At 44.4% G+C, this 27,461-nt stretch overlaps 1 protein-coding gene across 10 annotated transcripts in view; it reads left to right on the forward strand.

Annotated features, from left to right (window-relative positions):
- The first annotated feature begins 1,140 nt into the window (after positions 1–1,140).
- Positions 1,141–27,461, forward strand: part of srcap (Snf2-related CREBBP activator protein) — a 36,625-nt gene continuing 10,304 nt past the window's right edge. For 3 of the 10 annotated variants that reach the window (XM_034708000.1, XM_034708005.1, XM_034708002.1), the window contains exons 1-25: positions 1,141–1,380; positions 3,017–3,093; positions 4,808–7,566; positions 9,171–9,212; positions 9,489–9,749; positions 10,965–11,150; positions 11,239–11,379; positions 12,126–12,318; positions 15,099–15,268; positions 15,469–15,553; positions 15,649–15,738; positions 16,330–16,503; positions 16,589–16,806; positions 16,951–17,128; positions 17,214–17,350; positions 17,553–17,722; positions 23,317–23,646; positions 23,741–23,927; positions 24,048–24,217; positions 24,543–24,688; positions 24,770–24,979; positions 25,496–25,660; positions 26,072–26,230; positions 26,333–26,662; positions 27,212–27,381. In XM_034708000.1, coding sequence (XP_034563891.1) covers positions 5,047–7,566; positions 9,171–9,212; positions 9,489–9,749; positions 10,965–11,150; positions 11,239–11,379; positions 12,126–12,318; positions 15,099–15,268; positions 15,469–15,553; positions 15,649–15,738; positions 16,330–16,503; positions 16,589–16,806; positions 16,951–17,128; positions 17,214–17,350; positions 17,553–17,722; positions 23,317–23,646; positions 23,741–23,927; positions 24,048–24,217; positions 24,543–24,688; positions 24,770–24,979; positions 25,496–25,660; positions 26,072–26,230; positions 26,333–26,662; positions 27,212–27,381 — 6,432 coding nt within the window. In that variant the 5' untranslated portion in view covers positions 1,141–1,380; positions 3,017–3,093; positions 4,808–5,046. Of the gene's footprint in view, positions 1,381–1,461; positions 1,499–1,937; positions 2,320–2,477; positions 2,909–3,016; positions 3,094–4,807; positions 7,567–9,170; positions 9,213–9,488; positions 9,750–10,964; positions 11,151–11,238; positions 11,380–12,125; positions 12,319–15,098; positions 15,269–15,468; positions 15,554–15,648; positions 15,739–16,329; positions 16,504–16,588; positions 16,807–16,950; positions 17,129–17,213; positions 17,351–17,552; positions 17,723–23,316; positions 23,647–23,740; positions 23,928–24,047; positions 24,218–24,542; positions 24,689–24,769; positions 24,980–25,495; positions 25,661–26,071; positions 26,231–26,332; positions 26,663–27,211; positions 27,382–27,461 lie in introns of those variants that run through there. The other 7 variants (XM_034708007.1, XM_034708001.1, XM_034708006.1 and 4 more) reach the window with 7 other exon arrangements.

The raw sequence follows: 27,461 nt of genomic DNA on the forward strand, positions 1-27,461 counted from the left end.
GCACATCAGACACACCGACAGCCTGTTATTACATTTGTGTTTCAACTATGGCAGTGATATAATTATCCTCGCTGTTGTGTGAGTCTTTTCTATGATTCTTATAATTCCAGCACACTTTCTTCTCTTTTCATTTGTACACATACATGGACAGATCTGAAAGTAAGAACAAAAGGTGAGCAATTTTGAGTAAACTGACACAAACAATGAGTTATATATTTGTTTGATTGACAAATTTAAGCAAGGAAATCCTTTATTTTCCTTGAAAGTTAGAAAATGAGGACATATTTTGACAAATTAGTGAATTTATGACCTTTTTTTTTATTAAAATGGACATACATTTAAATTTTTAATCTTATATCAGCCATTTTACACATTAAAATTGCATCTCAGCTTAATTACACTGCACTTTTCTGACATTTTATGACCAAATTTTATGATAGAAGGCTGTAGGCTGTTTACATAGCATTGCTAAAACATTATTTTAATTTAGATTTTTTTTTTTTTTAGCATTTTGATGAGTAACTAAAAACAGATGGAGTATAATATACTCTTATAAGAGTCTTATAATTCCAGCACACCTTCTTCTCTGACAAATTAGTGAATTTATGACCTTTTTTCGATTAAAATGGACAAACATTTAAATTTTTAATCTTAAATCAGGCATTTTACACATTAATGGTGCATCTCAGCTTAATTACACTGCACTTTTTCTGGTTGAGTTTTACCATAGACTGCTTTAATTTTTCATAACAATGTTAAAACATTATTTTAATTTAGATTTATTTTTCACAGCATTTTGATGAATAAATAAAAACAGATGGAGTTTATAACAGCTCATAGCTACGTCAACGTCTTTTTAATAGTTACGTTCTGAAGAATTAGACATATTGTAGTATTTAGTAGTATTTATGCACGTCAGACACACTGAAAGCCTGTTATAACATTTGTGTTTTAACTATGGCAGTGATATAATTCTCCTCAAAGTAAACCCTGGAGGTTAAAATTAAAATAAACCGATTAAAAAGCAACATTTCATGAAGAAAGGCTCCAGATAAAAGACTACAATCCTGAGTATCAACTTTTCAAGTGGCGCGCTTCACCAAATATCGCGAGATCTCGTGTGTTCTGTACTTTGTCAGCAGCAGCGATCCTCTCCACCATTTCGCTGCGTAAAGTCTCCTCCCCGCGACCGCTACATTCTGCGCCGAAACCCAGTCTCTCCCGGTCCGGATTTTAACTTCTTCCCACAGACCGAGGGGTACCTCGTTGGGTACCGGGAGACAGTTTGGATTACTGGCAACACGGATTGAGTGCGATTTTACGCGGATGACGACTCCTTCAACGAGAATTTAGTAAAAGAAAATCGGTCGGAAATTTCAGGTAGGTGGGAACTTAAGATGGCGGCCTTGGAAGGGAGGGGGGCAAGGAGGAAGTAATGGGGGATCTGAGGGGGGACTCGGAGCAACGAGAGGACACAATCAACGCAGCGTTCTGCGAGGTAGTCTAATTTGAAGGTATTGCGTTGATATAGCTTGACATTGAATTGAATGAAGCCGGAATGAAGAAACGGAAAGTAACAACACCTTTAAGATTTGAATGAAACTTTAAAGCTTCCTCCAGAACTATCATTTCCTTAAAGTCGCTTCTAGGGTTCCAGCCGTTGCACAGTTGACACCCCCCTAATTCCCCCGTCTAATCATTGCAAAATTTATATGGAACTTTAAAACATTGTGTTTTTGTTGTTTTACACACCCAGCACGAAAGTTACCCACGAAAAAGCACGAAAGAGATTAATTAAAAATATTTTATTTTCTCAGAAACAGATTTGACCCCACGCAATGACGTCACGAGTGATTGTCCCCCTCTGTAGTTGCATGCAGAAGCGGGGTTTAATGCGACTTTCACATGTTTTGTCTCATTGCGAAGTAACTTATGAAATGTGTCGGCATTATACGTGCTTCTTCTTTGAGGCTGGAGCAGCATTACATAACTGCGGGTGGGATGGGGCGCCTGCGCATCAAATGAACGCACCCTACTAACTCTGCTTCTTCTACCTTTTGCTAGTTAGCAGGCTTTCCCCCTAAGTGCCACCCAAGCAGTGTTTTTGTACAAGCTAACGATAGCTAGCTAGCCACATTAGCCAAACCGGTGTTATTAATGGCGTTATGTGTGTGGCTTTCAGACGGAACACGAGCAGAAGGCTGTGGAATTAATGCTACATTAAGATAGGAAGGAAAACACGGTTCATTTTGATGGGTTTCATGTTCCGCACGCAGCTCATGATCACACAGCAGCTGAATAAAGATGTTGTTTGATAAAGTAGGTGACTAAAACACAACTTAACGTCCTTTTAATGCCTTTAACGTCTTTTAACGGCTTTCTAACGGTCATTAATGTGAACAGCGCGAGCGTGAAATGAATGACTGGAGGCCCGCGCGCTCGGTCACCGGCTTTTAGCATGAGAGCGCGTGCTGCAGTCTTCCTGTGGGCGACTGCAGCAAACAGCAGCTCGGAGCTAACAGAGCTGAGCTGAAGAGCTGCAGCTCGGAGCTAACAGAGGAGCTGAAGAGCTGCAGCTCGGAGCTAACAGAGCTGAGTTGAAGAGCTGCAGCTCGGAGCTAACAGAGGAGCCGAAGAGCTGCAGCTCGGAGCTAACAGAGCTGAGGGGAAGAGCTGCAGCTCGGAGCTAACAGAGGAGCCGAAGAGCTGCAGCTCGGAGCTAACAGAGCTGAGGGGAAGAGCTGCAGCTCGGTGTGTCTTTTATTAGCACTGCAGGACAAAAAACCCAGCCTAATGTACCCACTACAGCCCGAGCAGTTGTTGGCTAGCCTTGGCTATCCGAGTGTTGCTTGCTGCTTCTACAATCCACACATTGTGATATTTGTGTTCGCATCTAAACGACATTCATGTGGGTTTATGATGCTGTGTGATCTCCAAACTTACTCTCCTTCCTTGTGTTGCACAATAAGCTACCTTCACTACAAAGTTGCCAATGACTTTATTCTTGCTTCCTCAGAATATGTGGAGGGGAGCCTAATTTCAGCATCCTGGAAGTAGAAAGCACAGAAGATCTGTGTCTCACACCACAGACAGGTGAGAAGTTTTTGTTTCATACACATGCTGTAACTGTGAATGTTTTTTTTAACATGCCCAATGTTACAGACTTATGTAGCCTGAGGCAGTAAGTTGAAACAGATGTAGATGCCTGTTTTCCCTTTAAAGCAGGGGTGTCAAACATACGGCCCACGGTCCAAAACCGGCCCACTAGAGGTTCACATCCGGACCGTGGATGACTTCCCAAAATGAATAAATTACAGAGAAGACATTAAAGCTGGGGTTGGTAGCAAGCAGCCACCTCCAGTCTCAAACTATGAAGCCCATGTGGAAGTGTTATAAACTGCAATTCATTGAGAATCCACTTGAGGCTGGCTACAGAAAGACCAGAAACCACATTCAAAAAAGACAATATCTGCAGCATTAATAAACATGTTTACAACCTGGTTCAAAAAACAGCATAGCTCTACGTAGCTCATTTCTGTATCGGCACACTGTACGGGGGGAATGTTTTTCTAACGCAACGGTTCAGAAAATATTAAGATTACAAGTTTTTGCCCAAACAAGGACATGACTGACTTGACCCCCAGACAGGAACACATAGCTGTTGGCTAGGTGGCTCAAACTCCGCCTCTTTACGTCACACTATGCCTGGTTGAGTTCCGTAATTCCAATATGGCTGCCACCGTCTGGCTTCAAAACAACGCTCAGGAACAGATTCAGATTCCATTATTTATACAGTCTATGGTTGGTAGTTAGATTTAGATACACTTTTTGTTATACTGGTTAAAATGAACTTTATGTCCCGATGGCGATCAATACATAATGTGTTCTTAAAAGAGCGGTAAAAAAAAAAGCTGCTATCTACAGCCGGAGTAAACCTGGGAAAACACCAACCAATCCCTGCCATCAGGAGCCAAATGATGAAACCAATCAAATCCCGTCCTGCCGTTCTGCCCGCCTCCTGCAAAGCGTACATTTCATGTTTGTTTGTGTTTTTAACTTTCACTATGAGAATGTTTTGGTGTTTTCTTACCTCTGAGTGAGACATGAGTTGACGTAGTGCAAAACACAAACGATGTGCTGAGGACCGGTTTTGAATCAGTCACCATCATATGGTCGTGAATCAGTGGCGCTCGTGCATGTGAGCGGGGGCGTCGTTTTGGGGAGGGGTTAGACGGAGTCCTGAGGAAATGCTACATTCAAATTCATGCTAGTTTTCTGTGACTACCAACCTTAGCTTTAATTGCATTTTTTTAATAAAAGTAACTGTTATATCAGATTAGTTCTCTGGGGGTTGCATACAATCATAGTGCTGATGGAGGTGAGTGGGAAACCTGTGTGCTTGGTGTCTCCGCAGCAGGTTTCAGTGCTTAAAGAATATAATATTCGGCCCCACTATGAGACTCATCGTGGGGAAAAATACGACTGTTTTAGTAAAAAATATAGTTCATTAAATGTGAACATTTTCAGAATGTACTTTTACTTTTTGCACTAGAACAAAGGGAAAAATGTGGAGTTGTCCTTTTTTATAGGTTATTATGTTATGATTTTACTTGTCCGGCTGTATGTGGCCCCTGAACTGAAGTTAGTTTGACACCCCTGCTTTAAAGGATAGTGAGACCATGTGTAGTATAGGTGTTGAGGAGAAAACAATGTCCTCTGTTTGATCAAAAGCATGAGAAAAACTGTTTGTTTATTTTTAATACCCACTTGGTTCAGACGCATTGCTAAATACCCGTATCCCCCACAGGTGCTGTGTGTAGCCAGGGCAGCACAGAGGAAGGAAGCTCTGGGGAGGAGGCGGAGCGGCGGCCTGCCCCTCCGGCTGTGGATGTGCTGGGTGGCAACCCCCAGGCTGCACAGAATGTGGCAGGGGAGTCACCTCGGCATGCCCCGCAGCCGGTCGCAGCTGCCCCCCGCCCAGTCCCTCCATTCACCAACCCGTCCGCTGTGCCACTGCAGGAGAGCAACGCCTCAGCATTCCCCGGCATGGAGAGCACACCTCCGACCGCTTTGCCTGAGACTCCCCCAATCATCAGCGTCTGCAAGGACAGCGTATCAAACGAAGTCCCCGCTGCAGGTGTCGGAGTTTCCAAACCGTTGCCAACATCCCTCAACGAGGACTGCGGTTCCTCGGCTGAGATGCAAAGGCTTCAAACTCCCCCTTGTCCACCTCTCACCTCAGATTCAGAGATTGACAGCACAGTGCAAGAGTTGCAATACGGGTCACAAACTGATGCAGAGAAAATCCTCTCAAATAGTCAAACAAAACAGATTCAGCCACCTAGAGAAGCTGCTGGACTTGTGCTCATTACAGGGACACAGTCGGTCACATTGGAATATAAACCAGAGACTGGAACGGACATGGAACTTAGTGGAAAAGAGCACACGGGCGAGAATATTCTCCCTCAGCCCTGTTTCACGGCCTCATCTCCGCCTGTCCCTCAATCAAGTGTCGGTTTTAAAGTCCAAGACGCAGCAGAACACGGGGCTGTGCAGCAGTCTGAGGGGGGCACACTCATTCAAGGGAGCCATATACCTCCGTCAGGTGTCGCGGAGCAGGCAGGTGGTCACCAGGACTCAAAATCATCTCCGCCCCCTTCACCGTCAACTGACAACAGCGAGATTAAACAAACTGACTTGTCAAAAACACAACCTCAGATCGTCACAGAGATCTCAGACGACGCCAGAGAAACACAGAACTCGAATTCTTTGGAGTCAGTTGAGATGTTTGTTGACGCTTCTTGTAAAGAAACACAGCCTTCAGAAGCTGAATTACTTGACACCCCAAAGGCGAGAGAATCAACTCCTGGATCATTCGAAGTCTCCGTGTCCGAGGGAGCGCATGTGGAGGGCAGCGCAGGAGAACAGCAAACTGACATCTCCTTATCTGACTTCACGGTGCTCCCAGAGTGCTCCTCTCCAAAACCCTCTTCTGCACACGCTCAGTTTGACACCGGCGTAGTTGTCTCGCTGCAGACGGAGCAAGAGGTAGAAGCAGAAACATCTCATCCCTTTGACCAGATCTCCTCGACGGAAACAGAACTCACCACCCAAGAGATCGTGGTCGTCAGAGAGGGGACTCACATCAGCGGGGACTGGTCCAACATGCACCTGAGTCAGAGTTACCTCGTACAACAGGAAGACGGCAGCGTCTGTGAGGCTGCTATCGTCAACGATCTGAGCTCTGGTGAACCAAAGCTGTATGAAGAAAGCGTTCAGGCAGAGATGGAGATACACTCGCAGCCCGTGGAGGTGTACGAGTTCTGCGGCCTGGTCGAGGAGGTTGCCGAGGAGACGGTCTGTGCGAGTAGCGTGCAGATGCCTCACTCTCCGGGATACGAGGTGAACTTATTCAACGCGTTGCTAGAAAACTCTGAGGAACACCATCTTGAAAGTGACACTGTAATTATCACCCAGCAGCCCTTGCCTTTATCACATGATGCAAATCAAACTAACAATAGCAGCTCCCTTAATTTGACTGTAGGAAACACGACGGTGCAGCACTTGGTGTTGGAAGCTAACCCAGCTGGTGGAGTGGATAACTCAAGTGAGGTTTGTTTAGTTGAAGTAGCTGCTGTTACAGCGGACTCGTTCACTGATGAACAGGTCAACGCAGCAGAGCAAACACAGGTGAGTGACTCTTCTGTAGCTTCAGCAGCTCCACAAAAACAGGAAGCAGAAGCAACAGCTGGTGGATTATCTCTCATATCCCCAGTGGTTACGAGTGAGGACATTTCAGAGCGTGTCAGCGCCACGGCGGCTCCATCGCAGAGTATTCAGAATGTGCCCACAGAAACCAAACCAGAGGAGGCCCCCTGCACCGCTCACTTCTCTGGTGTGATTAATCCAAAGCTGCTCCTTCTTAAACCAGGAGAAACTCCTCTCCTGAAGCACCCACCCTCCCTTTTGGCACATGTGTCCAAGCAACAGAGCACGACTGGCAAGCTGGCCAATGCCCACAGCTCCTGCTCTGGCACGGTGTCTGAGGAGTGCCTTCCCCGAACTGTCCCAGACTCTTTATGTGCGTCTGAGGCTCCTGGCAGCGACAAAAATCCGACGCAGTGCTCCGTCAATAAAACGGCAGTGACGGCGAGCGGTAACATCTCCCTTCTCCTTGACGAGGCAGCATCAGCCACACACCAATCTGACAAAGAGGCCTTAACCGTAACTTCAACATGTGGACTAAGTGATCCTGTACCCAAAGATGCCATCACCTCACCTGCTACGCCAAACGCCCTGTACACACTCACAGCATCAGTGGAAAGGGAGGGGGAAGCCGTGGCATCAGCGAGCCACGACGACCCCGTGAGCCAGCCTGACTCCGTCTACATGGAGGAAGAGGAGGAGGAGGAGGAGGAAGAGGAGGGTGAGGACGGGGAGCAGGATGAGCAGGAGGCTCAGGAGGCCGCTTCGGGACAGGTGAGCAGTCCAGAGGAAGGCAGCGATGAGGAAGGGGATGCTGACAAGACGGAGAGCGAGATAACCACGCCTGGATCACCAAACAAGGTACTTAAACAAAGATGTGTTTAAAATCCAATAAGACGAGTGCAGAGAGAACGTTTAGTCATCAGAAGTACAGGACACAAAAGAGTTTGTCCTTGCATGCCAGGATAAAGGAGTCAGACGTCATGAAAGGAGGGTGTAGCTGCAGAGGGATCAATGTTGGAAAGGTACATTCTGTATCTTGATAACTTCAAGACTACAAGATAATGCTTATTGGCTACCTTGAGGCATATCTTACAGTTGTTTCATATTAACTGATTGTTTTAATGCAACAGTAGAGTGTCAGATGTTGGTCTACATCCTCAGGAACAAACTCAGAACAACAAACATTTTGCAGCCAGTCACTGTAGTTACATTTCCATATCAGTTATTTGGAAACTGTGGTGTTTCCTGATGCTACAAGTCAGCAAAGATGTGACTCCAGTTCGTTTCAGAGGCCTTCAATCACTACCAAACTTCACCTCATGTACGTTGAAGTTTAGAATAATTGGTTTGACTTCAAAAAAGATAAGATAAGATAAGATACTCCTTTATTCGTCCAACAACAGGGAAATTAATGCAGTTACAGCAGCAAAAAAAAAAGGTGTACAGTACAAGAATTTCAACAAGAATATATATAGAAAAGAAATGTTCATCAAAGACGACAGATGCAAAACAGCTTAAAGAGAAGGACATTTTTTGGGGCGTTGCTGGTCTAGCGGTCTAAGCGTCCCCCCTATAGAGGCCATACTGTTCAACTCCCGGCCAGTCAACCACCCACTGCATGTCTTCCCTCACTCTCTACTCCCCACGTTTCCTGTCTCTCTTCAGCTCTCCTATCCAATAAAGTCAAACATTCCAAAAGTATAACCTTAAAGAAAGAAAGAAAGAAAACTGTTCCACTAGTCAGCAAAGATGTGACTCCAGTTTGTTTCAGCGGCCTTTTAATGTCTATGAAACTTCACCTCATATTTTTGGAAGTTTAGAGCAATTGGTTTGACTTCATGAAAGACATAATGCAACGTAAAAAATAAGGATTTTATTATCAATTTCCAGACGCTTCGCTGATTAACACTCTTAAATGTCGGCTAGACGGTAAGGGACATATGGAACAGCGTTGTCGGTAAAAAACAAGTATGTAACGACACAAATAATCACAGAAACAAACAACAATGTAAACAGAACAAAAGATGTGAGAAGTTAAGAAGAAGACGAGTGTGTGTGAATGAGTGTGAAGGTTTGAATCAAAGAAAAACGTGTTCCTGCGTCTTTAAGAAGAAGCTTCAACCAATGTTTTCATTTTATATCAATGATCTTAAATGACAGATCTTTAGAAATCCATTCAGCCGCACTGATTGGTCGTTACACCTCTTAATTAAAGTCGTTAAAAGGATTCTGTAGCTGTTAATTAGCTCTTAACATCCCTTTGCTATCACACCATCATGCCATCACACGTCTGCGATCACATCAGGTATGCTGGCACGTTCTCACCGTCTAAATATGGCATCACTCTTCCATCTCTCTGCATCTGGTCTTTCTTTATGTCACCGGTGTAAGCAGTGTTTTCATCTTCATTGTTAAAGTGTTTCTTTAAGTTGGCCGCATGTTGAGCCATGTGTGTTTTGCAGCATGGGCAGAGCAGGACAGACAGAAAGGCACTTTTCCTCAAGGTAAGTGCCGGTTGTCAGACACTCAGTCAGGTTCACTTTCAGCAGGATGTTCATGAGCACTCAAAGTCAGCCCAACATTTGGAGCACTTATACTTCAGAAGGCTTTACTTTGCTATCTTATGATTGTAGTTCTGTGTGAGATCAAGACGACAGATGGACGGTTATTTAGTCTGAAGCATGGCTGCTTATTTTACACGTACTCACGCGTGTGCTGAGATCATTTCAGAAGAACTTCCTCATCATCATCTCTCTCTCTCTCTCCCTCTCGGCCTTCAGGTGCAGCAGTGGATCGCAGACAGGGTCACCGTGAATTCATCTCCGGCCTCGCCCTCCACATCCTCTCCTTACCCCGGACCCTCGCCCGGCAGTGATTGGTCCACGCCCCGACGGGAGAAGTCCTCGCCTCTCAGGGGTCCTCACGGGAAATTTGTTTCACCTTCTATAATCGGAGGCTACAGCTCGTCCTCATCGCCGCCCGATCAGGTCACACCGCAGCGACCCAAAGGACACGCCGACATGGCAGAGCTGGCTAAACATGTGAGAGATTATTACAGCGCCAATCTTTGATATGTCTTATCTTAGATGTGTTTGAGCGAGGCATGGGTTTGGAGAAACGCAATAAAGACAATATTATGAACAGTCAACAGGTGTTTAAGGCGTCACAGAAGGCTCTCATTGAATCCTGCAGTTCAGATTCACACATTTTCTGGGATATCCCTCCTCTCATGTCTCCTCTTAAGTGCTTTCCAGCATCCACACTTTACTAAATAATTATGCATGAGTGTTAATTAGCCTCTTTATAACCAGGGGACACCATCTTAAGCACCAGAACTTTCCTTTTTTTGTTTCATAGAAGTGGAGAAAACATCATATCCTGTTTAGTCCTCATTTAAAATGCTAAACTTTCCATTTAGGACATGTGTGAGTATCAGTCTTATGCTGCATTCAAGTGCTACTCGGATGCTCCAAGTTTCCTAGTTGAGAAGCCAATCTTCGAATGATGGTGCGTTCACATGCTTCTGATTCAGAAAGCATTTGTTATTCGACTGTTTAAAGGAGGTGTGATGCTGAGAGATACTTAAATACTGCTTTAGCTAACACATCTGACTTGTTGTTAAGGGTTAATAAATAACTTAAAAAGAAAGTCTAGATAAGGAGTTTGACTCCAAGTCTGTAAATCCTGTACCAAATTCTTGCCTGAGTTTCCAAGATGTGGTTCCAACTTGAGCATTTGTGCATCATGTGAATTTTCCAACTTGGGAACTCATTTTTCTGACACCACATGAATGCAGCATTGCACCTGCACAGCTCATTTTCAGTCATGCATGCTACACACTTTCTCCTGCCTATTTTAAAGTTTTAAACAAACCAACCAGCCTCTACATTTCAAGGCTTGCAGGCATAACAAGTCCCAAATTTCATGCATTCTTCTAAACATTGCAAAGGACGTTAGATATATCTACCCTCTCAGCTCTGACCTTTTCAAAGAGTTGGTTGAATCCATGACGGAGGAAGGTAAATGGAGTTTTCATGTAGCTTCATCAGTATCAATATTTGTCATATCTTGAAGTTTAGAGAGGTTACAAAGTCTTGAATCTCACAAACCTCAACTTGTTGGACTACTTTAATCTCTGTTTCTCTGAACTCCTGTCACCTGAGCTCGCTCTAACCTCAGAGTGTCTGTATCATTGCTCTGAGACATGAGCATGCTGACATGATTTACTAACCGGTTTGGCCTTCTGTGTCCTTTAGGAAGCTGACATCGAGCACCGAACACAGTCGCTAAAGCGAGAGGGCTTCTGGTCAATGAAGCGTCTCACCCGGCTGACGGAGCCGCCGCGACCCAAAGTTCACTGGGACTACTTGTGCGAGGAGATGCAGTGGCTCTCTGCTGACTTCGCTCAGGAGCGGCGGTGGAAGAGAGGAGTGGCGAGAAAGGTGGGTGACTTATCGTGATGGTTTGAAGCATGCTTGGTCTTCTACTTGATTTCTCACGACCTGGTCTTATCTGTGATTTTATTTTTAGGTGGTTCGAATGGTGATGCGACACCACGAGGAGCTGAGGCAAAAAGAAGAAAAGGCCAAGAGAGACGAACACGCTAAAATTAGAAGAGTCGCCTCCTCTATAGCAAAGGAGGTCCGGGCTTTCTGGAGCAGCGTGGAGAAGGTACAGACGACTCTCAAAGACCAAGCAAACAAAACATTCTGTTTCAGCGTTCAGTTTGGAGTTTGCTTAGGATGTTTTATGGCAGAAATAAAATGCATCTAACTTTTCAGGCAAATATAAGAGTGCTGACGAGTGAAGAGCACCAAATTCACTCTGAAAGGAGTCGAATCTAAAGTCTATAGAGTTTTTATTCACTTCACAAAGAACGCTTTACCTTGAAGTGCATTCAGGAACCCACAGAAACAGACATGCAAGTCAAATAAGGAGAAAAAAAACCATGCAATTGTGATGAGATTATTGCAGAAGATACGTAGTGGAAAAGGAGAAGGGGATGATGCACTGGGCGGTGCACATGCTGTTGTGGTGCATGGTGGAGTTCAGCATGGCTCCAGGGAAGAAGCTGTCCAAGTCTGATTTATATGGACCTGTAGCTCCAAAATCAACGCCAAGAATTTGTGTTTCAAGGCTAAATTTGAGCTTCTACTTTAAAATGACAAAGAAAATTAATTCCATGTATTTATTTCTTGTTTTTCATGCACAAATATTTTATATAGAAATACAATAAAAATCTAAAAAATTAAAAATACAAAATAAATAAATGAATAAAAATAAATACAAACGTTTAATCAATAAATAAAAATAATTAGAATAATAGAAATGTAATATGAATAGACACAATGAACTTAAAATTTATTTTAATAATATAGTTTTCTTTAAACAGTAATATGTGTGTGTTTTGAATCCAGGTGGTGCAGTACAAGCAGCAGTCCCGGCTGGAGGAGAAGAGGAAGAAGGCTCTGGACCTTCAGCTCGACTTCATCGTCGGCCAGACGGAGAAATACTCAGACCTCCTCAGCAAATCCCTCGCACCCGTCAGACCTGCTGAAACGGTCCCGCCCACCCCTCAAAAATCTGCTCCGCCTCCAGGAGACGAAGATGGTGAGATTATTATTATTATTGTTATTTAATTAAAGCAGCACTTTTTAATAAGAAGGGCTTAATATCCCTATGTTGTATGACTGAGTCTGCTCTCAGGGCTGAATCATTGGCTCAGTGAGGGACGTTGTCATAGCTACACACCAGTGACTGACTCCTCTGAAGGAAAATGTTTCATGGAAACAAAAAGCTGGTTGTCATCCCAAGGTTATCAGAGAGTATAAGCATGTTCTCACATCTCTCTGCAAGTCCCACCTCATTAACCTGAGCTCAGGGAGACATCCACTCTGCTGTTCTGAGCATTTCTCAGCACAGCATTCAGAGACCTGCCCTGCTACCCAGCACCGCTCTGTAACTGACAGGCTCGTCGGACCTGTCGGACGAGTGCTGCCGGTGTTAGCAACGGCAGGTGGTTCCAAAAGCATCGAGTGGAGAACAGTGCCTTCAATGTTTGATCCATCGCAGAGAGGTTGGACTTTGTTGCAGCTTTATTTCTGCTTGCACACATGATGCTCTCCAGATGTTCACCCCTGTTCCCTAAGACATGTGATATCCCAGAGCTCAAACCTGGACTGGATTCAGTTCTGTTCACATCACTTTGGTCATTTTATTCCCCCAAAGGAGACTTTCAGTTACAGGATGGAGGCAACACACAAGTACAAAGATGTGTCCTTCAGATTGGAATGAATGAACAGTGAGCATGTTAAAATCTCTGGTCAAAAACCTCTTGATGTCACACAACCTGCAACCTGAGGAACTACGTGCGTTTCGACTGGTGGACCCAGGGTCTAAATTTAGTTCAGGGGTAGATAATCTCCACCCTGAGAAGCCCCTGCTAGGGGGGTAGTACTTTTCAAAGGTCCTGGGACTTTTGGGGGGCGGGGCCTGCAATGCTGAACTTGTCTGATTGGTAGATTAACCTCAGTGTTTTCATTCCGCCCTCCGTCCACAATAACATCACACACATCTGTGATTCACTTGATTTCTCTTTCTTTCATTAGTTTTTATTTGTTCTATCTTTTTTGTATGTGTGTGTACTTTTCAAAAGAAGAAGCTGTGATTCTCTTGATTTAGCAGCTTGTAACAGTAGTCTTCTCTCAGCCCACCGTGAATGCGTCTCTCCCGGTGTTCCGGTTTTAAAAGTGACCCTGTAAACTGGAGACCTTCAGCTGAACGTGTCAGTGTTTGTGGAGTTTACACAAGCGGCAACCTCCGGTCTAAAAATATGAGTCAATGCGGAAGTGTTAAAAGCTGAAATTTATCGAGGATCCGCTTGAGGCTGGCTCCGGAAGTACCGGAAGTCACATACACATGAACGGGAAAAAGACGATCTTTGCAGCGTTAATAAACATGTTTACAGCCTGGTACAAAAGATGAGTGTAGTCTGAATAGCTCATTTCTCGATGTCCTCTCACTGTGAGAAGAAGTGATTTTTTTCTAATTCGGCAATTTCAAGATATTGAGATTACTAGTCTTCCAATGAGAGGCACAGCTGCCTGCAGGAACACTGCAGCTGTTGGCTAGGAGGCTCAAAGCCCGCCTCTTTACGTCACACTGGCTCGACAGAAGCAATATGGCTGCCGCTGCCGATTGGCTTCAAAACAGCTCTTCAGAAACAGATGGGTGACGTCACGGATACTATGTCCATATTGTATACAGTCTATGAGTTTACAAAGCTGTTGAAACACAGAGGGAGTTCCTGGGAATGCAAACTAGTTTAGGTTTTATAAAGATTTCAAAATATCCTCATCAGATATTTAATGATCGTCGAAAGACGTTTATGAGGGATGCATCCGTCTGAGAGTCTCCAGTTAACAGGGTCGCTGTTTAAACCAAAACACCGGTCGATCTCTGCCGCGGCTTTTTGAGTTCAAAAGGATTTTAAAGCCGTGTTGAAACGTCTTTGCTACTCGCGCTTATCTCCTCTCACGTGTTGATTCAGTGAATCCATCTGTGATGAAATATAGCACCATCTAAAACAGCGCCAGCTGAGTCTCTTCATGCTAACAGGCTAACTGTTGTGTTGCTCATAATGATACCTGCCTGACCGTCTGCTTCTATGGTGTCATCTGTGATGAATGGCATTTGTCTCTGTGTTACTGCCCCCTACTGGTCTGGTGGTGTAGTGCATTTACTTTGTTTTTCTCCATACATCACTGGCCTGATTTGCACAATCTACCCAGGACTTCAGCCCGCGGTCCAAACGCAGACAACAATGGGGGCACAGGAACCTTTCAGTTCAGGGGAAAGTAGTTCAGACCCCGGAACTCTTGGTCGAAATGCACCTAAGGGGCGTCTGTGGCTCAGTGGTGGAGTGAGTCGTCTCATAGTTGTCTAGGTTTCCTCTGGCGTTACACTTGACCCCAACACCGTGTGTTTAATGACCAGAGGAGCGCTCTATAAGTGAAGCCCATTCATCATTCAGCTCAAACACACAACGTTTAAACATTTCTGAAGCTTGTTACAAAAAAAAAGAGACTTGTGGAGCGTCATTAATCTCCTAATCTACAAGAAAACTCAAGCTCACATCAGTGCAGCTTTTCACCAGAGCACTTTGAAACTGCTGTGCATGCATTGACTGCCAACAAACATGCCTGCTGCTCAGCTACCTGCACAAATTCTGTCACCTAGGTGCTGCAGGCAGGCGCTCAGTGAGTGTTTGTGTTCTAGCAGCAGCACCTCACCCTGGTGCTGCACATAACCTAACACTACATGCTTCCTCTCTACCTTTACAACATACAGATGTGTGAGCCACATGTGGTTTTGTCGTGTTCTCTCTGCAGACCGAGACTTTGAGCCTCCCTGTGAGGAAGAGGATGACGAGGAGACCATAGAAGTGGAGGAGCAGCAGGAGGGGAACGACGCTGAGAGCCATCGGAGGGAGATTGAGCTGCTGAAAGAGGAGGGCATGCTGCCTCTGGACCAATTACTCAGCACCCTGAAGATGCCGCAGGTACCATCGCACAGCTGACAGCGCTGGGATTGATTTCTAAAAGTAGAAGACCACTGAGTTCAGTTTTAGATTTCTCTGTCCACAAACTGTGACACACGACTACGGCTTATTTTTACCATTCAGTTCGAAATGAGGAGTGAGTGCTTTTTATTTGTGCTCTGAATGTTTGCATTGAATGACTTGATTGTTGTCTCACACAGGAGTCCGGATCAGACGAAGAGTGCTCTGATGAATCATCGTCATCTGTAGAGGAAGACGGCGAATTCACAGTGAATGAAGAGGACGGTAAGATTGCTCTCCTCCTTCATCCTCAAGAATATAAAAGTTTAATTGAGTGTCCACAGTATCTCAAATTAATAATCTTCCTCTTCTCTTTCCAGCTGAGGATGAGGAGGACACCATCGATGCGCAGGAGAAGGTAGAAGGAAACGTGAATCACGCCGAGGAGCTGGACGACTTGGCCAAAGAAGGTATTCATTCATAAAACAGAGGAGTGTGACTTGTCAGCCTTTCAGTTGCTGCTTTGAAGAGGTTTTATTTTGGGGGGCGCTACACTCTTGATGAAACATTGATGCTGTAGTGGAAATTAACGAGATGACAAGAATCACTGACCAAACCTCAGCATCACAGGAAAACAATGTGAGAGTATACGACATGATCTCTTAGGACAGTATTTTAACTGGCTAATCATGCATCCTGTTATAAAGTTGAGCACCTTATAACACCAGTTAAGGTCACAGTTATTATTAAAGGTCTCACATTGATATATAGTGACAGCTATCCATGTCACAGCACAACTCCACCTTTCAAAACAACATATAAGGTCACAGTTATTTGGCTGTAGAGGTGCTTTTACCTGCTGAACAAACACCCAAACACCAAAGAAGCATCTACTTTCTATATTAAACTTTGTGTCTGTTTAACTGATCTCCATTAAAAGAGCTTGTCGGCCAGTAAAGTAGTGCCTCTAATGTGTCAGCTCGTGCCTCCTAAGAGCCCCATTAGAGATTTAGGACAGCCTGTTTAATACCCGACCTGACCCGCTTCCTCTCACCTTGTAGGGGACATGAGCGTCGAGGAGCTGCTGGAGAAGTACAAAGGAGCGTACGCCTCAGACTTCGAGGTTCCTTCTGCATCTGGGTCCAAAGCCAGCTCTGATTCCGAGGTGTCTGGGGATGAGGAGGAGGAGACCGAAGAGGATGAGAGCGACGCAGAGAGCAACACGTCCTCATCAGGTATTTAACGGCTCCCAGGAGAGTCAGAGTAACCTCGTGGAAACTGTTCATCTCATGCTTAACGTTTGTTGTAACGTGCATCCAACAGACTCAGCAGGAGACAGTGCAGAAGACGAAAGCGAGAGGGATGAGGAGGAAAGTGAAGAAGAAGAAGAAGACGACTGTGGAGGGATGGAGGTTCTGCTGAAGGAGGGCGACAACAGCCCGCCTGCCGCGAGCTCACGGCCAAAGAAAGAAATCAGCCATATCGCCGCCACCGCTGAGAGTCTGCAGCCGAAAGGTTACACTCTGGCTACCACAAAGGTCAGTCGTGACTAAACTCAGACGATTTTGGAGCTCATATTTCACAAGGAGACGATCCTGCATAGTTTCAAACATAGATTTGTTGTATTCGAGTGGAAAAATGTATTACAATCCATTAAATTCTCATATTTTCTCTGTTTAAAGGTCAAGACACCCATCCCGTTCCTGCTTCACGGCACATTACGAGAATACCAGCACATCGGACTCGACTGGTTGGTCACGATGTACGAGAAAAAGCTTAACGGCATCCTCGCTGATGAGATGGGTCTGGGAAAAACCATCCAGACCATCGCTCTGCTCGCTCACCTCGCGTGTGAGAAAGGTAAAACTTGCTCATTCCTCCTTTAAGCTCATTCCTTCTTTAAGCTCCATTGCTCATATCTTGCCTCCTCACCCGTCGCGTGCAGGTAACTGGGGCCCTCACCTCATCATCGTCCCCACCAGTGTGATGTTGAACTGGGAGATGGAGCTGAAGCGCTGGTGTCCTGGGTTTAAAATCCTCACGTACTTTGGCAGCCAGAAGGAGAGGAAGCTGAAGAGACAGGTAATAAACGTGAATCAGTCGTTCTAGTCGGCACAGAGGGGATGTCACTGACTTTTATGTTCCCTGTTTTTGGAGTTTCACAAGAGTTGGCAGCATTTCTGCGGAGAGGTTACAACCTTATCTTTCCCCTATGAGAGCACCTTTGATTCTTTCAGCTGCTGTTGTGAACGGGAACCTTTTCTGATTGTCTTTCGTCCCTCAGGGTTGGACCAAGCCCAACGCCTTCCACGTCTGCATCACGTCGTACAAACTGGTGCTGCAGGACCACCAGGCGTTCAGACGCAAGTCCTGGCGATACCTGATCCTCGATGAGGCTCAAAACATCAAGAACTTCAAATCCCAGCGCTGGCAGAGTCTGCTGAACTTCAACAGGTCAGGAGAGCTCTGTGTTTTCTACTCTGAGTCAGGAACATGTGCAAACAATAGTTCACAGTTCGTACCCTCGCTGCGTTAAACTCCTCGCATAAGAAGACAAAGGAAAGAGGAGTATCACAACTTGAGTTATCAGAAACATCTGTGGATAATGATGTAAATTGTTTTTTGTGTGGTTTTGAACATGATGCTCACACACCCAGTTGTAGCAGCCAGGATTGATCACTCCTTGTTTTCCCTGATCGGTCCTGTCCAAGGGTTGTTGCTTAAGGCTTCATTATGATTCTGCACACGCACACAAGACTCTACAGACGTCAATAAGCATCTGAGACCATTTTAACTTAAAGATAGTCTGCAGTCTCCCCTGAAACATCTATTGCAGTATTCACACGTGCACCAAACTCCTGAGAATGTTTGGGATGGGCTGCATGTTTGAACTAGACCCATTCCTCTTGGTGAATGGTTCTGGGTTTGCTCAATTAAATTCCTTTTCCATGGGGGATGATAAGTTAGCATTGGATGCATGCAGAAGTGCTGGACAGACCTTCAACCAATGAATGAACACTGTTGGTGCAGTTCTTTCCTCTTCTTCTTTTTTTTCTCCAAAGATCTGTTTATTAGAACATTATATGTACAGAGGATCAATTTTAATATTTAAGATAAGAGGTGTTTTTCTTTTTTTTTTTTTTTTTTTCAAAGATCTTTTTATTTAGATTTTGACACATTACAAAAAAAAAGATCAATGCAAACAATTCAAGAAAGTGACGTTTTTGTATAAGAAACATATTAAGTAAATGAATAATAAAAAAAAAAAAAAGTGAATAATATGTGATAACTTAAAATAAAAGATTGACAAGTACTCAAACAGGAAAAAAAAAAGAATAGTGAAATTACAATACGATGAGTAGGTGAATATCAAAAAATAAATAATTGAAAAAGATAAAAGAGCAATAAGTATAAAAAAAAACAAATATACATCCATATATATCCAGATACACCCATATACATGCATACATATACATACAAATGCATACATACATACATACATACATACATACATATACATACATGTACATACACACACATGGAAATAAAAATATAATCGTACAAGTAAAAAACCCTGGATAAATGAATAAATAAACAAACAAAAATTAATAATAATAATAAAATGAATGAAAGTACCAAAAACAAGTTAAGAAGTGGAATAAACAAAACAAACAAAAACAAACAAACAAACAAGCAAACAAACAAAAAAACACCACATATGGCTAGAGAGGTGTTTTTCTAATACAAGAAAATAAAAAATAAGTAGACAGGGGAAGAAATCTGTTAATGAGAAATAAATAATTAAAAATAATAATTACACTAAATTAAGGTAGAAAAAAAATAAATAATTATATTAAATTAAGGTAGAAAAAAATAACTAAAGAAACGCCATTAATGAAAGTAAAAAAAAGAAAAGAAAGGTTAATATTTAAAAAATAAATATGAAAGGTAAAAATAGGAACAACAAACAGACTTTCCTCTTCTTTTACTGAAAACACATCAATTAGACTGTTTTGCTATTCAGTGGACCTCCCTGCAGGGGAAGCGGCCATCTTGGTTGTTCACAAATCAGCTGAGGTGGCTTTCCTGTGTCGTCATCTTGTAAAACCTGCCCTATTTCTAAACAGAGGACTCCTATTGGTCCGGTATACCCAAGATCCTTAATGGCAGCGGCCCCAAATCCAGGCTGATCTGTTAGCCGATCTCAGGCTTTCTCAGACAAATTTATCAACCGACTTCGCCCAAACTTTCCCAAGTTAAATTTCCATAAGAAGTCAGGTGAGCAAACGTGAGATAGTGGCGAGTGATGACATTTATATCATGCAACTGGTGCGATCTTTGTGCATGCAGATGCAAGTGTGTGAAGGTTCTCAATCATCCAGGTCATGGTAATTCAAAGCTTGATCCGAAAGGGCAACTGGACTTGGTCGAATCATGCAGATGCAACTTCCTTATACTGTTTTCTGCTAGCCAGTATTTTCTTCTCCACTCTTTTGTTGATTTATAAGTTGTAAAAATATGTGATTACATGAAGCATTGATATAAAGGCTAAAAAGGCTGCTTTGCCTACCTTCTAGGATAGCTTATAAACATTATGTTGTGACTACAGCAGCATCCCTTTTACATCATCTAGCCTCCTTAGACATCCGACCTCCTCTCTTCCAATAAGGAGAACTAACGGGACGTGTGCAAACAAATAACATTGGACAATGTTGGTGTAGGCTGTCCTGATATATTTAGGAGTTTTCAGTTGTGCATCTGTGAGAAAAGGTTTATGTAAGGGGTTCGACAGGAGAGGAAGCTCTTTTGTCAAATCCAAATTTCAAACCTACCCCAGCCTGGACTGGACTTTAGCAAAAACATGCAAACCCTGATTGATAAGAAGCGAACATGTAACTGCTTCTTTGTATAAAATGAACCAATCACTGCACCTCAAAGAAGCAGCTTCATCTTTCCTGAGATTATCAACCCTCAGTTGAAGCTACAAGGATCAAACAACGCGCTTTTCTCTTCAACCACATCGTCTTTGTTTATGTTTAATGTTTTAGTAACTAACACCCCTCCATGTGCATTTTCCCAAAGTCCCAGTGCTGACAGAGCACAATACACTCAAATGATTGAGGCTCCAGATTTCCTCTCCGGCTTGTGGGCGTTGAATCTGAAAAGGTGTCATAAGATAGTGTTATGTACCAGTAAGTTTTGTACAAACTTGTTCTGCTCATTGAAAGAAAAATCTCTCTCTGTACTTTCAAACTGAATCCAAGGATATGAGCCTCCTGGTCTCAGATCCTGTCGCAGAAAGTCAGTGTGTGTGAGCTTTAGAGGACAAGCTGCCTTCCAGGATCAGTAATGTTTGACCCTGAATGCATCACTAAAACACACCAGGGCACCAAAAGCTGTCAGTTTACAGTTACGCTTTAATCAGTTAATCAAATATTTAAGTGTTTTCTGACTTCACAAAGTGGGTGTAATGAGACTAAGTTGCTTTAATTTGGCGGCCGGCCGCTTCCAGCTGGTGATGATCTCACTTTGTTGCACTGAAACAGGAGCGTCTGCACAGGAGGAGGCTCACAGACTCTCTTACCACCAATAAATCTTCAGTCTTCAGGACTGGAGAGCGTATGCAGAATGAGAAGTGAATATCAGGGCCGCACAACAAAGTGCAGTCTCATGATTGTTGCAGTATGAGCACATCAGTAGGTTTGTTTTTATGCAAACATCAATTCTCTTTCTCTGTATGTGCACGTTTCACCTGTTAGGTAGAGGTCTGGGTGTCATGGGTGTGCCTTTCACACCGTTTTGATGCAGCAAGACGAGCTAAGCTAACTCAGAGCCGCCGTTTAGATTAATTGGTGCCATTTAGGAGGTCATAATAAAAGCTGCAGGAGTTGTTTTGGATGCAGGAGGGACATGCAGCAGGTGTGTTAAAAACGTGAAGAACAGCAGATATGGATAAAAAACGAAGGTGTAGCAAATATGCACATCATAGTTCTTGTGTATTTATCATTATATTGTAACATTAATTATATAAGATGCACCTTTAATGGGGCGCTGGTGGCCTAGCGGTCTAAGTGCTCCACATACAGAGGCTATAGTCCTCGTCACAGAGGCTGTCAGTTCGACTCCCAACCGCGACCATTTCCTGCATGTCTTCCCCTACTCTCTACTCCCCACATTTCCTGCCTCCTTTCAGATTCATAAAGGCAAAAAGCTCCAAAAAATATAACTTTAAGATGCTCTTTGATACCTTTGTCCTCATCTATAAATTAGGCTGCTTCCTTTGTACCAATGGGACCCCAATACACCTGTATAAAAGTGGTGTTGAACCCAGAAGATGGCGCTATAATCTAGCGAATCCATCCATCCATTTTCTTCTGCTTATCTGGGGTCGGGTCATGGAGGCAACAGTCCAAGCAGATTGACCCAGACATCCCTCTCCCTCGCCACACTTTCCTTCTCCTCCTGGGGAATCCAGAGGCGAACCCGGACCCAGATAATCTTGCTAAGGCCTCTTCAAAATCATGTGATAACAGGTTTTCTCCATCATGAGGTCAGGTTCATTGCAGGCAGTGGGTTTGCACCTCCCGGCTCAACTACCGTACCTGTAGCTAGCAGGATTGCAGCTTCCACATTGTGAAAACAGTTGTATCTCAATTCTGAGGTTTTGAACAGACGGGTGCAAGTGCAATAGACGGCCTGCTGCTGCCAGACTCCAGCTGCTACAACTACTACTATCCGTCTCCCCCCTATCATCTCTCTCTCTCTCTCTCTCTCTCTCTCGTCATCTCCCTCTATCCCTCTCTCCAACACGGTCTCAGCAGATGTGTGTCTAACATGAGTCTGGTCCTGCTGGAGGTTTCTGCCTGTTAAAGGAAGTTTGTCCTTACCACTGTAACTTGCTAAATGCTGCAAAGTGCTCTGCTCATGGTGGATTAAGTTGAGATCAGACTGAGTCCTGTCTGGAAGATGGGACTGGATCTTATCCGGTCTTGATGTTGGGTCTTTGTTACTAATAGAACATAGACTCTTTTCAAACAGAGCAGGTCTAGACTGTACTCTGAGGAGAACATTATCATTATGTGGTCCTGGTTGGAATGACCCTCCTGTGTAGCTTTCTGTGCTGCTTGCCTCACCCTCCTCTTCTTCTCCTCGACTTCTGCCTCTCCGTCTGTAGAAAAGTTGAGGTTTCTCCGTTGCAAATCAAATTTTCACAGCACTCGGGGGCGTGTGGAGGAGGACTGCTGATAATGGCGTAGCATTTCAAAACGACCTCAAAGAATAAGGTGTTATTAAACGGAGAAGATCACATGTTAATCTGCAGTTTGTGCGTGATCACGTCTCTGTTGGTACTAAGAATGAAACAATATTTGAAGTTATTCTGCTTTTCCTTAAATATGCATGATGTTTGCTGCTATCATGAAAGTTTCTGACTACCATGACTGAGCCGCTGCCTCCACCGCTCATGAACACGGGGATTTATCACCTGTCTCCGCACTTCCCCTCAGGTCTGCAGGGCTTAACGGCCTCGTTTCCCTCATTGTTGATGGCTTTGCAGTTTACAACTTCTTCTTTTTTTTTTTGATGCAGTCCCACAGCTTTCCTGGTGCCGCTTCCTGCAGGAAAAACTGCTTATAAATCCTGTACAGCACCAAACAGCAGGCAAAGAGTCTCCAACTAGCTGCTATCAGAGCGGAGCATTTATCAGCTTAAGAGCCGGATATTTCCCCGAGGAGTTAGTGGAGGAATAAAGTCGAAAAAGAGTGAATATATTGGACTTCGTCTGATGGTCACCACGACTCCAAATCAACGTTTATGTGTTTCTGTATTTCCTGGAAGAATAGAGAGTTGGGTTTGCTATATAAGCTGAATAAGGTGATAATGTGGGAATGCAGTGTTTACAGCTCAAAGTAGAAAATGGCAATCAATCAAATAAAGGATAGAAATCTGACTGGAAGATTTTACATCTGCTAGGCTGCTTATTTATCCTCTTTTTCCCTCCTATTTGACACATTTATGTAACCATGTTTGCCGATTTCTCCCGATCACAGCCACCGGCGCCTGCTGCTGACAGGAACGCCTCTCCAGAACAGCCTGATGGAGCTGTGGTCTCTGATGCACTTCCTCATGCCCCACGTCTTTCAGTCCCACCGAGAGTTCAAAGAGTGGTTCTCCAACCCGCTGACGGGGATGATCGAGGGCAGCCAGGAGTACAACGAGGGCCTGGTCAAGAGGCTGCACAAGGTGCTGAGGCCGTTTCTGCTCAGGAGGATCAAGGTGGACGTGGAGAAGCAGATGCCCAAAAAATACGAGCATGTGGTGCGCTGCCGGCTCTCCAAGAGGCAGCGGTTCCTCTACGATGACTTCATGGCTCAGGCTTCGTAAGTTACGACACTGTGGTTAGAAAAATGAATTCAGAACGGATTGAATTCACAGAAAACAAAGAGAAATTGTGTCTTTCTTTCTTATCTTCAGGACCAGGGAAACGTTGGCCAGCGGTCACTTCATGTCTGTGATAAACATCCTCATGCAGCTCCGCAAAGTGTGCAACCACCCCAACCTGTTTGACCCCCGACCCATCCAGTCTCCCTTCATCACTAAGCCCATTGTTTTCCACACGGCCTCCCTGGTGCAGGACGCCCTGGAGGTCTGTCCTTTGAAGGTTAGCATTAAATATAAACAAGAACAAAACCCCCCTTTCATATCGACTGTGAAAACATCTCCAGGTGAAACGAGTTCTCTGATTCAAATAGACAATAAGATGTGTGTTTCGTGTCCTCAGCGCTGTGACCTCTCCATGTTTGACCTTGTTGGTTTGGAGAGCCGAGTGTCCAGATACCAAGCAGATGTTTTCATGCCGCGTCACAAGGTCAGCCGGCAGCTAATCCAGGAGATCGTGGAGTCCCCTGAACCTCCTCCAAGACCCAGACCTGTCCGCATGAAGGTCAACAGGTAAGCAGGACAGCTTCTGATGAACAAAGGATTTTGTAAACACGTGTAGGGCACCTTTGAGCTTCTTAAACAGCTAACAGTGTGAGCATGTCTTAGTGTATCGCTCTGTTTGGAGCGGTTGCACATGCTCTCATTCATAATTGCTTTGTACTGTATGGTGCAGTAGGAGCAGCTCGAGTTAAGTGCTTTGTGAAAGGTCACCTCGCGGAGTGACCAGACAGCCGATCAAGCTCGATTAAAGCCGGTTATATCAGTGGAGAAAAGCTACGTCTCGTAAGGAGGCAGACATGTTGGTGTAATCTTTGTTGCATGTTGTCTGTTGTAGGATGTTCCAGCCGCCCCCTAAAGGTGACAACCGACCGGTCCTTCTGATGAACAAACCCACCTGCTCGGTCCCCCCTGCAACACAGACCCCCAAAACTGCACCAGCTACCGAAGCCCTCTCAACTCCTGCTCCTGTCGTTCAGCAAGGTGTGTGAAGGCAAAACAATATGCAAACTAAAAGCTTGAAATGTTTTATTTCATGCTAATTCTCCTTTATTGATTTTTCAGTGGTGTGTACAGTGGCTACCACCCCTGCTCCTCGCCCGACCATGCACCTGACGGCTCAAACGGCAGTGAGATCCAGCGCTCCGAAACCAGTTCTGACCGTACGGCCTCCCACTGCTGCCTGCGCAGCAAACATCCCAGCCCACCCAAACCCTACAAATGTCCTTCCTCAGAGGGTTCTGCTCAGCCCGGACATGCAGGCTAGGTTACCCTGTAAGTGTGAACTGGTGTTTCACTATAATACACTAAAGTGCACTCACAACAATATCGCAACATCCCTGAACACAAGCAGAATATCACAATAAAGGAACAACCTTTAGGAACTGAGTTAAGGTGCAAAACATCATACTCACTAGCTTACCAAGGGTGCAACTTATGCAGACTTAGCTGGACCTGCTTGTTGGACTATGCTTGATCTTATGCAGAATCTAGCTTCACAATTTGCACCAAACCTGAGGGAATAATGTTCACAATAGTCCATGTGGACGTCACATTAATAGGAATAAACAATTTAAATTCCAAGACAGACGATCAAACAAAGTGACATGTGGCTATAACTGTTAAAGTAAGTGAGATCCAGGTGTGTTCTGATGTTTTATATACAGGTTCCAGGGCACACCGCATTAACCCAGAGACATGAATAACATTTATATTTATAGATGTTTGTTATTCTGTAGACTTAGCAGGAAACTGGATGTAATGTTTTCTCCTCCTCGTTTCTGTCCTCAGCTGGTGAGGTGGTGAGCATCGCTCAGCTCGCCTCTCTGGCAGGGCGACCTGTGTCCTCATGTGCGGGCAGTAAACCCGTCACCTTCCAACTTCAGGGTAACAAGCTGACTCTGTCTGGAGCTCAGATCCATCAAGTCCCATCTGCTCCTTCACGCCCTGTTCAAGGTACGTGTTACTCTGACTTGTATACATACTAGGAATGTGTAAAACTAAGGGAGAGTGTTTCTGAGGTTGTTGAGTTTTGGCTTTATACCCAAGTAGATATTTTGTTATTGAAACATTCCAAGTGGGTTGTAGTTTCATCAAAAGTTCCCTCATTTGACTCGCATATAACCGATTCTGCCAAAGTGCAGATTATAGAGAAGTTATCACGATTTGAAACATAAAAGTTGAAGTTAATATAGAATCAATCCCATTTAAATAAAGACATTGCAGACACAAGTTCATCGTGCCGCTCCTTGTTGCATTTCTTACATTTAAACCAGATATCTTGACAAGGTAATCATTGAAGTGACTGTAAAGGATCAGATGTGATGTGAGCTCATTAAGTAATCCACGTGGTTCTCTCCCCTGCAGGTAATGTGATGCACCTGGTGTCCAGTGGGGTGCAGCACCACCTCATCAGCCAGTCTGCCCAGGTCACTGTGCAGAGCAACTCCACCACTCTTCCTGCAGGCGCAGCCGCCGCCGCTTTATCTGCCAACCGGCTCGCTCTCAACGCCACCCCTCAACAAGGTTTCCATCCCCTCTTTCCCTCCCTCCCTCCCTCTCTCTGTATATCTGTCTGTCAGTAAGACGCCTTGTGTCTGACTGATAATGTGTTTCATGTTCCCTCAGTGACCCCCGCCATGATGAGCAGTCCCGGCGTTGTGAAGATCGTTGTGCGTCAGTCTGCAGGCAAGGAGGGAGGGCCTGTGCCCACTTTGGCAGTTGCCCCTTCCCCTCGTGTTGCCCCTCAGGCACCCCCTTACCCTCACCCTCATGCCAACACAACCCCTGTCAGAAACACTGCTCCACTGCAAATAGCCCAGCGCACCCCTGGTCCTGCTACCGCCCACTACACCATAGCTCCACCTGGAAACCTTAGCTCCACCCCCAACCAGCCCCACCCCCCTCGTCCTATCCTCAAAGTAGTGCAGCCTCCTCCAGCGAGCACAGAGCAGCAAGGTGAGAGAACGAGTGCAAGCATTGCTCTCCAAACTGCTGTTGATGCATGAACAGAACTGGGTCAGATTGTTACTGCAACTAAAATTAATTCTTATTCCTTCTCAACTATCTTCCTCAAGGTTTTTACATCAGCTTAAAACTGCAGAAGTGTGTAACAAGACTCAGAGTATTTCAAAATAAACTTCACCTAATAATGAAATGTTTTTTTAACAGTGAATAAATCAGCAGCTAAATATTTAAACTAAATGTTGTTTCCACTAAAAGAAAAATCTAAAGTTGCATTAACTGTCTTTTCCTTTCTTTAAAAATATCTGTAAGAACTTTGACACAAACTATAATGGACCTGCTTCACTCAGCTGTGTTTAGAATCTACTTTAATCAAGGAAAACAGTTTTTCAGCATTACAGAAACCTGATTCCCCTGAGTAGATTCTTCCTGGAGAGCTCAGATTTGTCCTTACTTAAAAGAGGAAACATTTTCTACTAAGTGCATGATAACTGCATGTTAAATCTCTCCCTTTATGAACTCTCTCCTTTCTCCTCCCCTCAGCCCCCGCTCAGGTGACCTCCTCTGTCTCCAAGGCTACAGCAGCATCACGGGAGAACAGCAGCAGCAATCAAACACCGGTTAGCACCAAGCCAAGACCCAGCACAGCAGCAAAATCCCTCCCTCCACCCAGAAAAGTGCCTCGTCCGCCTCCTCGCTCTCCTTTCTACATGGTGAGCATGTAGTTTCATTCTCACACATTAAACGTAGATCTTCTCTTACTTGTAAAAGTATTAGAGATATAATTCATGCT

This window comes from Notolabrus celidotus, chromosome 18 (assembly GCF_009762535.1).
Source record: "Notolabrus celidotus isolate fNotCel1 chromosome 18, fNotCel1.pri, whole genome shotgun sequence".
In the NCBI taxonomy this organism is placed as follows: domain Eukaryota; kingdom Metazoa; phylum Chordata; class Actinopteri; order Labriformes; family Labridae; genus Notolabrus; species Notolabrus celidotus.